The sequence below is a fragment of the Coregonus lavaretus genome, assembly GCF_964263955.1.
Source record: "Coregonus lavaretus genome assembly, chromosome: 19".
In the NCBI taxonomy this organism is placed as follows: domain Eukaryota; kingdom Metazoa; phylum Chordata; class Actinopteri; order Salmoniformes; family Salmonidae; genus Coregonus; species Coregonus lavaretus.
In genome coordinates, this window is record NC_140006.1 from 11,225,870 (window position 1) to 11,242,591 (window position 16,722).

The following is a 16,722-nucleotide window of genomic DNA, read 5'->3' on the forward strand; positions in this document are numbered from 1 at the left end:
AATGATACACACTTCAAATAAAATAATCACAATGTTGTCAGTCAAACAAATGTATCATCCTCATCCCAAATGGAGGAAAGGTGTCTTTCTATACTAACCAATCACAGTGTAATAGAACAGTAATAACACATTTTCCTGTAATATGCACTCCTTGCCCTCTCTCTATAACACATGGTATATGTTGCTGGCCATACAGTTTCCCTACCCCCACACTATACATTCTTGTTGTGGTCCCTGGACTTGTCAGCTAATTCTTCACCTCCCAATGTATATTGAGTCATTAGCTAGGGCTACCAGGGATAGTTAGTCCTCTGTTTCAGGTCCAGATTTGGTTGCAGAAAAAAATGCTGTGCATTATTCTCTCCTGATGAACCTTATATAAGACATACAAATATGTTACATACTTAGATGAACACTTCTTAGCTCGCAAGCTGTTCTCACAAACAATCAATATATAAGGCAAATGCTGCTGCATCCTGTACTTTTAAACCCCCTCTTTAACCACACTTTCACAACACTGAGGTGGAGCCATTTGTCCAATGCTGCCTTTGGAGTGACACACACACACACACACAAGACAAGCAGCAATCCTGACCCCTGATCTGCCTCCTCTAATTATTTTGTGCAAAATAAAATGTTAATACTGGTAGGCTAGATTATTATTAACAGATACTGGCTATGTGCCTAAATCTGCAATACTTATTTCATTAAAGGATAGGGTGGGCTGGTAGATCACATTAGGCCTATAATAGGCTAAATGGATTAGGATACTACTAACCTTCACGCATGATCTAAGTAGCCTATATTCATGTTTTGTTGTTGTTGTTCTTACAGAATTTGTGACTGAATTGTATAGGCCCTGTGCAAATAGTCTATATGTATGGCTTGTTGTTGTATCTAATATGAAGATACATAGTTTGCAATGGTTTTCAAGTTAAGCCTTTACCAATAACTGCATAATTCACTGTTATTGCAGTTAAACACATTATTAAAATGAAATGCTGTCCAAAGCACGGACCATAGCGGATCCATGATGGGGTAACATTGGAGGCAGGCCCAACGAATAATGTCGATATATATTTGGACTTTCTTACTGTCAATCAGATTCTCGTGGCATACCATTGGTTGTGCGTCTGCGGTATTATCGTTCCATCTCACACTGTTTCTGGTCTGTCACTCTTCGGTTTTCCGCAGTCTCCCTCCGCAAGTTGACGTAGTTCTCATGGTTTGCGATTTAAAAAATATGTCATTTTAATGCAACGACAATAACACTGATGCTGTACAGTATTTTAGTTTTTCACCATATCGATGTGTTACTGGATGTTTATTTAAAACGGCAGTGTCTAGTTGTAGGGCGTTTGAAATCGGACACCACTGGTGTTTTAAGGTCCTCGTAAGCCGCGGAGGGATAATCGTTTGGAACCGACAATGTGGAGGCTGTTAACATGTCTACTCGGAAGATAAAATGGTTACAATTGTAGCAACTTAAAGAATCGATTGAGATATCACAAGAGTTATGAAGATATTTGTATACATTGTTTCATTTTCGTGACGTGGACTGTATAACGAACCAATAAAGGTTTGGGAGAACACACGATATCGTCGTTCGCTCTTCATCTACAGTCCGGAGCACAGAGAGGGAATATATCCCCAACTTTGTTTTTCTCTCTACTCCAAGCGTTCATTTTTTTCCTGTTGGATGCCACATAATTAAAGAGGTTACTGAAAGGTAAACACACCACACGCTGTATATTAGTGAACGATATTATGATATTGCCCGGCATATGTTTTGCGGGGGCATTGTGCAACTTTAGCCAAGAATAATGAGTTGTGTGAGTAGCACGGCCGGTGAAAACGGGGTCTTCAGTTTTTGTCCGGCCTGGGCTATGGGAGCGAGCATATGCAGCAGTTGGGCAGTAACTACTTGCAGCCTTGTGGGAAAATACTTCTTTGTTCACTTTGGACAACATTGTCAAGTTTAAAAGTAACCTAACATGCCAGTTCGAACGGCTAAATTATCGTAGTGATACTACTGCCACTTCTGTATCAATATTTTCTTGAATAACAAACGAAATGTTTTAGACGGTTCGACATTTGGTTAAATAATTAGAGGAAAACTTCGTGGTGTAGAGTAAAGTTGCGCCCATAAAGGCACGCATGCATGCCTCTATTTTCTGGGTCAAATAGGCTGTTTGATATTTTACATCGTACGTGTATTATAAAATAAATGATCTTATTTCTATCAATTCCTAGTTATGTGCTCCTCAACATTTTCCACTCAGTTTATTTCGCATTTGGCAGTAAATTCCTTTTCCCCCACCCTCTTCTCTCGCGTTGAACCCCTTGAACAGAAACATTCGCAGTGTAAGTACGCACGGTTCAACACATTTTATTATCATTTTTCCATCAGCCCCATTGAATTGAATACGCAAGGAGAGCAACTCTTACTCCATTGTTCTAGCATTTATCACAAACTTTGTCAGGGCCTGACTCTCTTTGTGTTCTAGAGTAATACGCTAGTGGAGAAGTCGTGTGTATTCGACAGCTAGTTCACAACCGGTTTCTCACCCATGCCAAATGCACGAACTGAACAATATAATTTCTGGGTTGAGATAAAGCTTTTGTTGTTGTTATGGTAAAACCTGCATTCTAGGGCTTCCGTCGAAATCCTAAAAAACAATTTAGATTCGCCGACCGGGATGGCCGAAGTATTTTTTTTGGGGGGGGGGGGCAGGAGCAAGGGGGTTGTGGGGTGTCAGTGGGGCCCATTATGAAACTTCGATTTTAGGGAGGAAGCAGATTTCCTTCTTTTGACCGCAGCGAATGGGACATTCAGATAACTGTCAGGCAACTATTGAACGTCTGCTGCAGCAAGATTTTCTGAACCAACAAGATCATAATACATTCCTCTTCAATAGCAATGCATGTGTCAGTGTGCTCCTTTATATTTGTCATGTCCATCAAAAACATCCTGATCATGTGATTCTAAGTAGGTTATAGTATACTTTTTACAAGGCTTATTTAGCAATCATATAGCATATTCATGATTACATTCCCCACAGTCACAAGTTTACCAAACAGTTTTGCATGTGGCCCCTCTGATCTTTGCACTTTATTGTGCTTGGCCATGGGGTGCTGCCTGCCTGGTAGTGTTTCAGATGCTGCCTGCCCGAGGGAAGGTGCACTAACCATCACCAATAACACTGATGCTCAGCACACATAGGCTACTCTTGTTCTTGATGTGTCTGAAATCATTTCACACAATCAGAACCCAGGGCTTGTCAGTGCCCTGAGCTGTTCATTCACCTGCTTAGATGGTTGTGTAGTTTGAATTTAGGAACGCATAGATTTCGTTGCCTAAACCTCGAGTTATTACATTGATGTCCATTTTTGTCACATTACCCTGGAAGCTCTGGCTGAAGTTTATGAGAAAGACACTTGAGACCTGAGTTGTGTTCATCAGGTACAAACGGGGGGAAATGTTGTGAAACGGAAAACAACCAGGTGCGTTGTTTGATCAAACTAATGGGGTTACTGTGGTGGTAATATTCAGACATTTCATAGCATATGTAATGGCCTTTGATGCTGTGGCTGGTATTGTTCTTGGTGAGAGTATCTTGAAGCAGGTTGGTTTCTTAGGTTGCAGAGGCAGCCAGGGCTGAGGAAGGAGGAGAGAGGCGAGTATTGGCTTTGTGGTAGACCAGAGGCCATACTCCAGATAGCTGTCTGATGGGGAAAGCCCAGAGTTCATGTGACGCTAGATCTCTGATAAAGGTGCTCAGAACCTGTAATACCCAATGATTAAAGCAACACTAGTAGTTCATCCCAGAGTGTAAGTTTGCCAGTAGTTTCCCTACCTCAAGGGATTCCACAGCACCTGTTTTATAGATTGAGTTATGTAGCACAAATCTGCAGGCCACAATTCCAAATGAATGGGAAAGATTTGCATCTAATTCAATAACAGAGCAGGAAAACTTGTAGCAGTGAAATAACTAGTAGGCTATATTTGTGCCATCCCACCCTCTTAATGGCCTTTGAAGTATGTGTGTGTAAATGGTGATTTGTGTGTTTTGCCAACCCTAACATTGGTCATTCTATACAGAAGGCAAGTTATATCATGATGACACGATGCTTATGACATTTTCATCATGATGGCCGACTGGGTATCAAACCTGATTTACTTTTGTATCCCAAGACTGTTGCATGGGAGCCCCTTGCTCAGGGAGCAAACTTGAGTCTTCAGGTCTCAGACAAGGTCACTTATCACGGAAACCACCTCCACTACATGCTCTGTCAAATGTAAACTTATGTTCTGCCAAGGGATATGGTAATGTGATGTATCCATTCCAAAGAGAGGTCTAACCACACAGTAAAAAGTGGTTGCAATCAATTTAATGGTTTGTATAGAGAAATCTTGGTGTCTTAATAAGCAATTTGTTGGTGGATTTGAATCATGACGCTGAAAATGTACCCTTGACACAGGAATCAATTTAGTAAGATTTGACTTCACGCTTTTGTCACTCTGATTCTTCTGTCTTTCAACTATTTGTACCTCTAGAACAGGGGTCTCCAACCTTTTCTAGCATGAGAGCTAATTTGAGAGCCCCCCACGTACAAATTAAGTTATATATTTCCTCATGATGTTTTCTCCATTTTATTTTTCCTGATTTTAGATTTTTTTGTTTTTCACTCAAAATTACAATTGTTCATAAAGAAACAACGAAATTGGATGTCCTGTGTCCATGCCAATGCTTAAATCACATAAGAAGACTATTTTTGTTTTTAAGGTGTGGAAGAAAACAAACACATTTAGATTTGAGTGTAATTCCCCTTTAATTGTATCTAACGAGTGAGGAATGTGCCGTCTAATGTCCTGGTCTAACAATGGTTCTTTACTGTTGCTACTCATTACATGGCAAAGTATGCAAATAGTATATTCAAATTATATACTTACTCATGTTATACTTCTGCCAGATAAGCCTACTTTGCAGTTAACATTTAATTGAGAAGGTTTTGGGGAAGGTATTTCTGTCAACCCACAAGACTGTTATCGCATCAACGGCCTACACACGGAGTGATGGACAAACGCACACACCACACAGACAGACAGGGGCAATATTGCTGGAAGTTTATTGGCAGATGTTGTTTTAGGTTTGGCTTTTTAAGCTAATAGTGGGCAACCAGGGTGGGATAATGTCAATGTTGTGTTGATTATATATTAGCTCGAAGCTTGCGGTGTCTGATACTTGGGAGATTAGTTTGACAGTTTACGCTGCAACACGTGAAAATTGCATGTACTTTCAGTATTGTTTGGCGAGCTACTCATAGGTGGGCTACGCGCTACTGGTAACTCGAGATCGACCTGTTGGAGACTCCTGCTGTAGACCACGTGTCAAACTCATTCAATTGAGGGAGAGTGTCTGCAGGTTTTTGCTCCTCCCTTGTATTTGATTAATAATAATAAATAATATGCCATTTAGCAGACTCATTTATCCAAAGCGACTTACAGTCATGTGTGCATACATTGTTACGTATGGGTGTTCCCGGGGATCGAACCCACTACCCTGGCATTACAAGCGCCATGCTCTACCAATGAATCTAATTGATTAGTTAGGAACTCCCCTCACCCAGTTGTGTAGGTCTTAATTGGATACAAATTGAAAGGGAAAAACCAAAAACCAGACACTCGGCCCTCCATGGAATGAGTTTGACAATCCTGCTCTAGACTTTGCCAGTTTGTCTGTTATCCCACAAAAGATCAGTTCTCTCTCTCTCTCTCCCCCCCTCAGTTGCTGAGACTGTGAGGGCCAAAGGAACAGCAGCAGAGAATGGCTACAGTGGGCACAGACAAGGAGCTCAGCGACCTGCTGGATTTCAGCGCGGTGAGACATCTTTACTGTCAACAGCCTTAGAATATCTTTGTTCCCAATACTATAATATATTTGTCCTGAACACCTCCTTCGGGTATAAAGTAGGTTGTTTGTAGTCTAGTACACATAATCTCTTTTATATTTAGATAAATAGTTTATGTACACAGTAACACTTCAACACACCTTTTTGTTGTAGAAACAAGACAGTGTATATAAATCCAAACCCATAAAGATAGACTTGCCAATGACCATTTGCTAAAATGTCTCGTAACTATAATAAAGTATGTGTTTTTTGTTGTATTGTTTGAGATAAAAGGTTGGTACGTAAACTGAATAGCATGTTTTCAATCAGCCTGTGTTGTCATTGGGCAGTTTTTGTGAGTCACTCGCATCAATGACTAACTCCTAGCTTGGCATTTTTTCGATTGCTTCACACTGTTGACAGCTGCGGTAGTCTTAACTGAAAACGACTAAATCCTTCTATCGGATAGGTTCAATTAGCGCCTAGCACCGAACAATGTAACATCAGAGGTGTAATGTAATCGTTGTTATTGTACTTTGGTGTCTATTAAGAGCAGCTTTGGGTTCCTGTAGTCTAATGAAGATGACACGTTTTGTGAAGTGTTTCACACAGGCTAGCCATTTTTCTCAAGACATAGATGTCAAAAGGAGACTTCTGCTTGTTTTTTTTTTAAAGTTCAGGGCCCATATCCACAAAGAGTGCTGATCTAGCTTCAGTTTGGACTTTTAGATCATAATGAATAAGATTGTATGGACAGATCTGAGATTAGCACTCCTACTCTGAGATGCTTTGTGGATATGGCCCCAGGGCCTTTTATTTTTATACCCCATTTCTGGTTGAATGTTTTTGACCCAGTGTCTGTCTCTGTTTCAGATGTTTGCACCACCGGTGTCAAATGGGAAGAACAGGCCCACCACTCTAGCCAGCAGCCAGTTTGGAGGCTCCGGTAAGACCTGCCCTTTTGGTTTTAATACAACAATAAATGCCCACTGACTGCTTACGGCTCCCAATTAGCTTTTCAATAAAGCCTAATTATGGTACAATCATTTAAGCATTTCAGTTAACATGGTCTTCGTCAGGTCACCTTGGTGATAGTACAACAACATTTTGACCAACATGGTCTTCATATGTGACCATATGATCTAAAATGGTCAAAATCCACCTTTCCCCTACTTCTCATCTAAAGCTGCTCCAGTAATGTTGTTATTGCTTGTTAATGGTCCCCTATAGATGTCTTTAAGGAACAGCTTGGCAGCGATGGGCTGTTACAACCCTTTCAACAACACTTTCTTATTTGTCTTCGGAGAACCCTCCCCACTGTCCCACCTCTGACCCCTTCATCCCCCCCGCTGTCCCTCCTCTCACTGCCCCGTAGGGAGTGCTCTCAGTGAGGTCAAATCACAGTAGCTGTATCAATAATCTAAATATCCTAAAATGGCTTTGGCTAAAATGGCATACTGTCCTTCATTATCACTGATGGGTCGAAGGATTGGATATGATTCCACCATATTGCTTCCACCAGTCTTCTCCTTCCAGATGTTTGTTAATAAAGTTCATAAAGAAAAGGAAGCAGCTCCAGTCTTCCCCTCCCGGTGTCCCCTCCCTCACCTTCTCAGCTGCTGCCTCTCCATCACGCTCTATTGAGGGTGTTAAAACAGGAGGGGTGATGGGAAATGACCGTATTCACCCCCAAATTCCCAATCACTCACCCTGTGGGGGGAAAAACTATTTCCGTTATTCTTCGCTTCTCCTCACCCCCAAACAACTAACCAACCACCATCCCTCAATAGACCCCATCTCCTTTTGTTGATAACCATCCAAGATCAACACAAGAACCATGCTCTACATCGGGGTTCTTCAATTCCGGTCCTGGATGGCCGAAACACCTGTTTTTCATCCTCTCCTTCTAATCAGGGGCTAATTCAGACCTGGGACACCAGGTGACTGCAATTAACTACCAGGTAGAAATAAAAAACAGAAGTGTTTCGGCCCTCCAGGACCGGAATTGAAGAACCCTGCTCTACATCCAACTTGCATCCTCTCTGTCTCGGCCTCAAACCACTTTCCTTCAACCCTCTCTCACCCCCCCAATCACTTGTCCTCTCCTCTCCACCAATCATTTTCCTTCACCCCCTCTTCTCCTCCAATCACCTTCTTTCGCCCTCCTCGATCCCCTGAACCATTGATGTAGGTATTTTCAGGTCGTACCTGAAAAGAAACAGGATATTGAAGGAGCAGAAATAAGATGAAAGGGACGGAGTAGGTGAAGCGGGGAACCAATCTACAGTGTTTCTCTAAGCTTGAGGGCCACTTAGATTTTCTTTTGTAGCGACAAAAGGTGCACGCTTACAGAAGAAGGCTGTTACTGTTCTCAATCCAACGGCTGCTCCTGGTATTGTGTGGCAGCCCTCAGCACAGGTCTCCACAATGCTCATCAGAGGCCAAAACAAAGGGATTGGGCCGCAGAGAGAGAAGTAGATAGGCAGGCAGCATATGTGGCCCAGTGTATGATTTCACCCTGGAAGCCCCCTACCCATCATCTCACAATGAGGAGGAAGAGGCTCTCTGAGGGAAGGTTCCTAGTCTCTCTGCACTACCATCTCCTTGGTAGCATTGGTTAGTATCTGCTCTGCCTTGCCTTTTTTATAGATTTGATTTAGATGAGCTGTAGTTATTTTTTAGTGCTCATCCCTGTAGAGTGGAAAATGGTTGTCATGGATTAGGATGAATTTACCCTGACCCAAGGTACTGATCTATGGTGAATGTTGGGGGAAGGGTAAGCTGATCACAGATCTGTGTCTTTGGGAGACTTGTACCCATAAGAACGGTTGTTGTCATGCATCCCTAGTTCTCACTGACTTTGGGTGTCTGTGCAAATCCATTCCGACCAAGTTTCATTTACTGGCAATCAGAAACTGAGATTCTGAACTGGTATTTTTAAACTCTGGCTTGGGTTGAAATGCAAAAGAGGAAAGTATGCGTTTTGCATGAACTTTCTGTTCTTTAGGAACTTTCCTTCATGTGAATGGAAATGGTAATTCAGTAACTTGATCAGATTTGCTCTTGAATTGGATTCCTTGTGCGGTATTACATTTACATTTTAGTCATTTAGCAGATGCTCTTATCCAGAGCGACTTACAGTTAGTGAGTGCATACATTTTTCATACTGGCCCCCCGTGGGAAACGAACCCACAACCCTGGCGTTGCAAGCACCATGCTCTACCAACTGAGCTACAGGAGGTATAGAAGCATATTCTGTCAGACTTGATCAAACCACAACTTTAAACATAACATACATTGTCCAGAATATAATGCTTGTAGCTTCTAACTGAAATGATAAAAAAATTAATTGCAATATGAAAAGTAGCATGCCTAATCATGTTCAAATGTGTAATTTCAAGTTGGTGTTGAATATTGTCCTCCCAGCATCATAACACTGGCTCTTATTAATCATTTCAGGCACATCATATAACACACAAGATACTGTTGCGTATCCATTGTAGACATTCCCTAAATCATAATCACACTCCTCCTTAATACTTATTAGGCATCATGTATTGTGTCTGGGTGACTCACATTTCTGTCATACAGGGCAGGGACGGAAGAAAGGAAGAAAGTGTAGACAGCCAGACAATACACCAATCAGTGCCAGGGGAATTATCCAATAAAAACGAAGTGTGTATGTGCCTGCATGTTCCCTGTGTGTTGGTTCTGTAGCCTCATAGCTTGTGTGACTCAGGCTGACTGGTCGTTTCCAGTATCTCTTCCTGTGGTATTATAGACCAGCCTCGCTTAAAGGGGTGGTGAGGCCCGGGTTTAAAGGGGAGACTCGCTAGTGAATGTGTCTGGCCTGACTCAATCCTCTCGTTCTCTGAGCTAGCGTGCTGTGACGTTCACTCGCTCATTCTTAACTCAGTCACAGAAGTTTCCCTGGGGGGGTAAACCCTATAAAAGAGGTTAAGGTGTAGAGTTCCTGCCTCCGTGTTTTTTTAGGGTTGTTGTCATCAGCAATGGCTTGGTAACATAGTAGACAAACTACTCTCAAGATTCTTGGTTAAATGAATCCGTATAATTAGAATGTGGAGTTCAGTACCGGGTCCTCTCTACAACCAGGGTTCTGTGGACAAGAGCTGTGTGGTTTTCTCTAATGTTCTTGATGTCTTATATCAGGCTGTCATGGTAACGACTTGCAAGAGGAAGCCATTTGAAGTTTGAGAAAACAAAGGAGCGTCTAATTAGACGAGTCTCACTTATTCTCTCCTTTATACTAATCAGTAGATCTGTTAATTAGAAGGAAAACGTGGAGACCTAATGAATATGCATGAAAGCAATTTTAATGATTTTTTACTTCAGAGTTGCTCACTTGCCCTCTCCCTCACTCAATATGAGTAATTTGTGTGGTGTGAAACTTTCTTCATCTTTTTTTTCTCCCCGGTTCAAACACAACTCCCCCTCCATACATTTTAATACAGTCCAAATCCCTGCACCAACCTTTAAAATACCTTGCAATAAGAGTTGTGGTGCTACTTACTACTTACCCCAGAAGGTCTAGGAGAGCGCTTCCTTCCATGCATTCCAGACACCCCTCTTCTCCATTCGCGCCATACTTCCTGTCGTCCCTTCCTTCCTCAGGAGAACACATGAATAGCCCGAGGTACGAGGTTCTAGCTACCCGCAGAGCTCCCTGTTAGCCCCATGCCTTTGTGGATCTCAATGGTGTCAGTTCAGATCTACAGCCCCCTCCCTTGCATCTGTCAGTCTTCCTAAAGAGCAGTAAGGTATACCCACCATGTTCATTTCCTACCCCAGCGGCTATGCAAAGTCTTCCACATTCTTCAGATGACTCCATTTTAGCCGCCTATTCATAGTGTTGACTTGAGGAGGAGTGTGTGGCTTATGAAGGTCCGGCCTGATTCAGTAGTAGGATACCAGACCAAAACTTCCTGATAATGTTTGTCGGCAGCCCTCGACAGAGTCATAGAGATATTTAAACGTCCATTGCAGCCGTTTTTATCGCTATCAAATCATTTCTGGTTAATAATTACCTTAATGTGATTGTTTTAAATTAAAATGGTCAAAAAGAAACTAAATGTGCTTCTTAGCAAAGGGCAATTTCTCAAGCAAGAATTTTGATAGACTGCTCCCAGACAGTCCTGAGTGGGGAGGGGAAAACTGAGAATTAGCTGTTATTGGCAGAGAGGTTTGGAACTCTCTTTTTTGGGGTCTATTAACCAATGTACTGCATGGTAAGGCCAAAACTCCATCCCACCAAAACAGGCTGAAATTTCAGCCGGTCTTTTCAAACAACTCTTACACTAAAAGGGCATTATCATTTTCACAGTATTATTCCAAAACTCATTTATTTATCGCTACACAATATTAGGCACATTTAATAATTTGTGCGAGCTATCTCATTAATTGGTTCCTTTGCAATCCACGCAAGAAATGTCTAGGGGAAACACTAGTGTCATTTCAGTATTGGAAAGGACTGGTCCATATGTGTGCTGTTCTATGTCTGCTGTGTACATGCCCTCTCTGAGTCTGTTCTACTGCTGGACATGGAGAGTGACAGTCACGTTGAGGCAACAAACCCCTCATCTCCTTCATCTGCGATTCTGCTGCTATCTCTCCTATAGATGAGTTGTCACGGTGATATAGCAGCTCCCTCCACTCTGAACCCATCATTCTCCTTGATGGCAGATCCAGTCGCGCTTCCAGCCTGCTCCCCTCCGCCCCTCTCCATTTTTGTTATTAGACAACAAAACAAAAATATGAATATTCATAGAGCAAAGCCTTATTAATATGCACAATTATGCAAATCAGCACACAATTAAGCATCAGCTTCCCCCCAGAGATGCTGGGTAGCGGTAAGAGAGGAGATGGAGGGGGAGGAGAGAAGGGCAGGAATTTCTGCTTCACCAATCTTTAAAATCACCCTCCCTACTTTCCCCCTTTTCAACGCAAATCCTTTGACCAGGGACAACATGCATGACGTGTACCTCTTAGTCCGTTGTCATGCGAAGGGATGGTGGTACGAACAACTGCTGCGTTGCCATAGACAGGAGTGGAGAGAGAGAGTGAGAGAATGGCAAATGTTGAGGATGATTGTAGGAGGCTCATACTGGGTGTTAATTATTCAAACTTCCTACAGCTCATAGCTACACTAAGTGACAGTGTGGTGGCAGAGCTGTCACTGGGAGCTGAAGTTGCAGCGCTCAGCCAAAGGTTATTTAGAACACTCCCAGCCAGTTAGGAAGCAGCAGTACTTCCTAACTGGGTCACCCTCACTTGCATATTGACTTCTAGCCTCTATCTCCCTAGTACTGGTGTAGATCTTAAAGGATTAGATGGGTATTGGCATTCTCTTAATGGATCCCCCTTGCCCTCCGATTGGCTAGGTGGAATCTTCGCCATTTTGGTCACATCTCCAACTTCTCAAACCTACAAATGCTCAGGGGGAGTACTAGGGACTAGAGGTTTATTTGGAATTGGGCAAATGACTACCAGTCTACTACTAGTTTTGGTCCCTTTCCCTCTCCTTATCTCCTTTCCTTTTTCAGTCCAACATGGTTCTGTGTGAGCAGGTCCAACCCTATGTGTTCCATGTTCTGTGTTCTAGGTATGGATGAGCGGAGCGGTCCTGGCCCCTGGGCATCAGGAGAACAGAACAGCCCTTCCTTCAACCAGGGACGGGTAAGGGAACACTGCACACTACATACTGTATACTACACACTACAGTGACTACACACCGATCAACATGGACATGTTTTCTTACACGGGGCATCTTACTAATCATTAAACTGATATTGTTTAATAGTATATGACTAGCAGGGCTCTAAATAAATAAAATAATTGGTAGCACTGGTGCTTTTAACATAGAAAAGTTAGGAGCACCACATTTAACAAAACATTTAACACTATAATTATTATTGTTTTAAACAGATTGAGATACACTACATGACCAAAAGTATGTGGACAACTGCTTGTCGAACATCTCATTCAAAAATCATGGGCATTAATATGGAGTTGGTCCCCCCCTTTGTGGCTATAACAGCCTCCACTCTTCTGGGAAGGCTTTCCACTAGTTGTTGGAACATTGCTGCGGGGACTTGCTTCCATTCAGCCACGAGCAATAGTGAGGTCGGGCACTGATGTTGGGCGATTAGGCCTGGCTCGCAGTCGGCGTTCCAATTCATCCCAAAGGTGTTCAATGGGGTTGAGGTCTGGGCTCTGTGCAGGCCAGTCAAGTTCTTCCACACCGATCTCGACAAACAATTTCTGTACGGACCTCGCTTTGTCATGCTGAAACAGGAAAGGGCCTTCTCCAAACTGTTGCCACAAAGTTGGAAGCACAGAATCGTCTAGAATGTCATTGTATGCTGTAGCGTTAAGATTTCCTTTCACTTGAAATAAGGAGCCTGAACCATGATAAACAGCCCCAGACCATTATTCCTCCTCCACCAAACTTCACAGTTGGCACTATACATTAGGGCAGGTTGCTTTCTCCTGGCATCCGCCAAACCCAGATTCGTCCATCGGAATGCCAGATGGTTAAGTGTGATTGATCACTCCAGAGAACAATGGCGGCGAGCGTTACACCACTCCAGCCGACGCTTGGCATTGCACATAGTGATCTTAGGCTTGTGTGCGGCTGCTCGGCCATGGAAACCCATTTCATGAAGCTCCCGACGAACAGTTATTGTGCTGACGTTGCTTCCAGAGGCAGTTTGGAACTCGGTAGTGAGTGTTGCAACTGAGGACAGACGTTTTTTACGCACTTCAGCACTCGGCGGTCACGTTCTGTGTGCTTGTGTGGCCTACTACTTCGCGGCTGAGCCGTTGTTGCTCCTAGATGTTTCCACTTCACAATAACAGCACTTACAGTTGACCGGGGCAGCTCTAGCAGGGCAGACATTTGATGAACTGACTTGTTGGAAAGGTGCCATCCTATGACTGTGCCACATTGAAATTCACTGAGCTCTTCAGTAAGGCCATTCTACTGCCAATGTTTGTCTATGGAGATTGCAATGCTGTATGCTCGGTTTTATACACCTGTCAGCAACGGGTGTGGCTTAAATAGCCGAATCCACTAATTTGAAGGGATGTCCATATACTTTTGTATATATAGTGTATAGCCTACATTGGGCCTATATGAATCCTTCTTACTTTTGAAACACATCTCCTGAAGAAGATATCACTTTTCCTTTCTTTTTGTGCCACCAAATGTTTTCATATACTGGTGAAGTTACCAAGTTGTTAGAAGGGCTGCACGATATGGGCAAAAAATGTAATTGCAATTTTTCAACCAAGTATTGCGATATAGATCAAAACACTTGGGTGAAACATTGGAATCATAGAAATATAATGATTATTCTAATTCTACGCTTGGTGGTGTTTGTCATGAAAACAAACGAAAAAGCCATGTATGAGTTAAAAACGACGGGTAGGAACCAAAGTATTGGTCAGTGTTTCCCAAGGGACTCATAATCACATTGGAATATGTTTTTTTTTTTTTTTTTTTTTTGGGGTGGGGGGTTAGATCATCTTTAATATTGCAGATTGTGGCTTAGATCAATGTAATTGTCTGCATCATTTCCAATCATTCATTCATATATACACACTACCAGTCAAAAGTTTGGACACCTACTTATTCAAGGGTTTTACTTTATTTTAACTATTTTTTTTTTATATTGTAGAGTAATAGTGAAGACATCAACTATGAAATAACACATGGAATCATGTAGTAACCAAAAAAGTGTTAAACAAATCAAAATATATTTGAGATTCTTCAAATAGCCACCATTTGCCTTGATGAAAGCTTTGCACACTCTTGGCATTCTCTCAACCAGCTTCATGAGGTAGTCACCTGGAATGCATTTCAATTAACAGGTGTGCCTACTTAAAAGTTAATTGGTGGAATTTCTTTCCTTCTTAATGCGTTTGAGCCAGTCAGTTGTGTTGTGACAAGGTATACAGAAGATAGCCCTATTTGGTAAAAGACCAAGTCCATATTATGGCAAGAATAGCTCAAATAAGCAAAGAGAAACGACAGTCCATCATTACTTTAAGACATGAAGGTCAGTCAGTCCGGGAAAATGTCAAGAACTTTTAAAGTTTCTTCAAGTGCAGTCGCAAAAACCATGCGATATGATGAAACTGGCTCTCTTGAGGACCGCCACAGGAATGGAAGACCCAGAGTTACCTCTGCTGCAGAGGATAAGTTCATTAGAGTTACCAGCCTCAGAAATTGCAGCCCAAATAAATGCTTCACAGAGTTCAAGTCACAGGACACATCTCAACATCAACTGTTCAGAGAAGACTGCGTGAATCAGGCCTTCATGGTCGAATTGCTGCAAAGAAACCCCTACTAAAGGACACCAATAAGAAGAAGAGACCTGCTTGGGCCAAGAAACACGAGCAATGGACATTAGACTGGTGGAAATGTGTCCTTTTATCTGGAGTACAAATTGGAAGTTTTGGTTCCAACCGCTGTGTCTTTTGTGAGACGCGGTGTGGGTGAACGGATGATCTCCGCATGTGTACTTCCCACCGTAAAGCATGGAGGAGGAGGTGTTATGGTGTAGGCATGCTTTGCTGGTGACATTATCTGTGATTTAGTTAGAATTCAAGGCACACTTAACCAGCATGGCTACCACAGCATTCTGCAGCGATACGCCGTCCCATCTGGTTTGGGCTTAGTGGGACTATCATTTTGTTTTTCAACAGGACAATGACCCAACACCTCCAGGCTGTGTAAGGGCTATTTTACCAAGAAGGGGAGTGATGGAGTGCTGCATCAGATGACCTGGCCGCCACAATCCCCCGACCTCAACCCAATTGAGATGGTTTGGGATGAGTTGGACTGCAGAGTGAAGGAAAAGCAGCCAACAAGTGCTCTGTATATGTGGGAACTCCTTCAAGTCTGTTGGAAAAGCATTCCAGGTGAAGCTGGTTGAGAGAATACCAAGAGTGTGCAAAGCTGTCATCAAGGCATAGGGTGGCTACTTTGAAGAATCTCAAATATAAAATATATTTTGATTTGTTTAACACTTATTTTGGTTACTACGTGATTCCATATGTGTTATTTCGTAGTTTTTGATGTCGCACGGGTGCTCTCAAAATAAAACTGTCGCACAGCAAAATATTTAGTCACATATGGGACCAAATTGGTCGCACTTTAGAGCCCTGATGACTAGTCTTATCTGGACTAGGGTTAGGCGATATTACGATAGCGTCGTCTATCATCGATGGTGACGACATCATGATGTGACAGACGATGGTTTAGCCTATTTGAACTTGACTGGCGCCACGCAGTAAAAAACCGTCTCGCAGCGCCCAGCAGGGCAGCACACAAGTGACATTCTGAGTAATTTGCCTATTCCTATTTGCTATAGCCTTATTTCAGTAAATGTTCTAGCCTACAGAACACGAGAGGAATGTAGGTCAGACAGAGTGGAGAATTTCACCAAAGCAGCACAAAATGTCCAGTCAGAAAACATTGTTTCTCTCTGTCGGATCCATGGACATTAGGCTATAGCCTAAACCGTTTTTGTATTTACATTTTTTATAACCGACACTCCTTAACTCTTGTGTCGAGCTGTTTAAAAAAAAAATAAAAAAAATCGCCTATATTGCCTTCTCTCTCTCCATCTGATAGGCTGTGCATATGACTGAAGTCTACACTTTATCGTTTTATGCATGGCTTTCTCCCGATCAAACAATTAATGTAACGGAGTTCCATCTCAAAGTTATTTGAATAGCCTAAAAACATAAGCTTAAACTTGATTAAACTTGTCTTTAAATTTTTCTATTGGCTATTGAGATTTGTTT

At 42.3% G+C, this 16,722-nt stretch overlaps 1 protein-coding gene across 2 annotated transcripts in view; it reads left to right on the forward strand.

Moving 5' to 3' along the window:
* The first annotated feature begins 1,429 nt into the window (after positions 1-1,429).
* The window catches only part of LOC311147045 (transcription factor E2-alpha-like), a 37,598-nt gene continuing 22,305 nt past the window's right edge, over positions 1,430-16,722 (forward strand). For both annotated transcript variants that reach the window (XM_084183652.1, XM_084183653.1), the window contains exons 1-4: positions 1,430-1,729; positions 5,790-5,882; positions 6,766-6,838; positions 12,512-12,585. In XM_084183652.1, the coding sequence (XP_084039778.1) occupies positions 5,829-5,882; positions 6,766-6,838; positions 12,512-12,585 (201 nt within the window). In that variant the 5' untranslated portion in view covers positions 1,430-1,729; positions 5,790-5,828. The remainder of the gene's footprint in view (positions 1,730-5,789; positions 5,883-6,765; positions 6,839-12,511; positions 12,586-16,722) is intronic.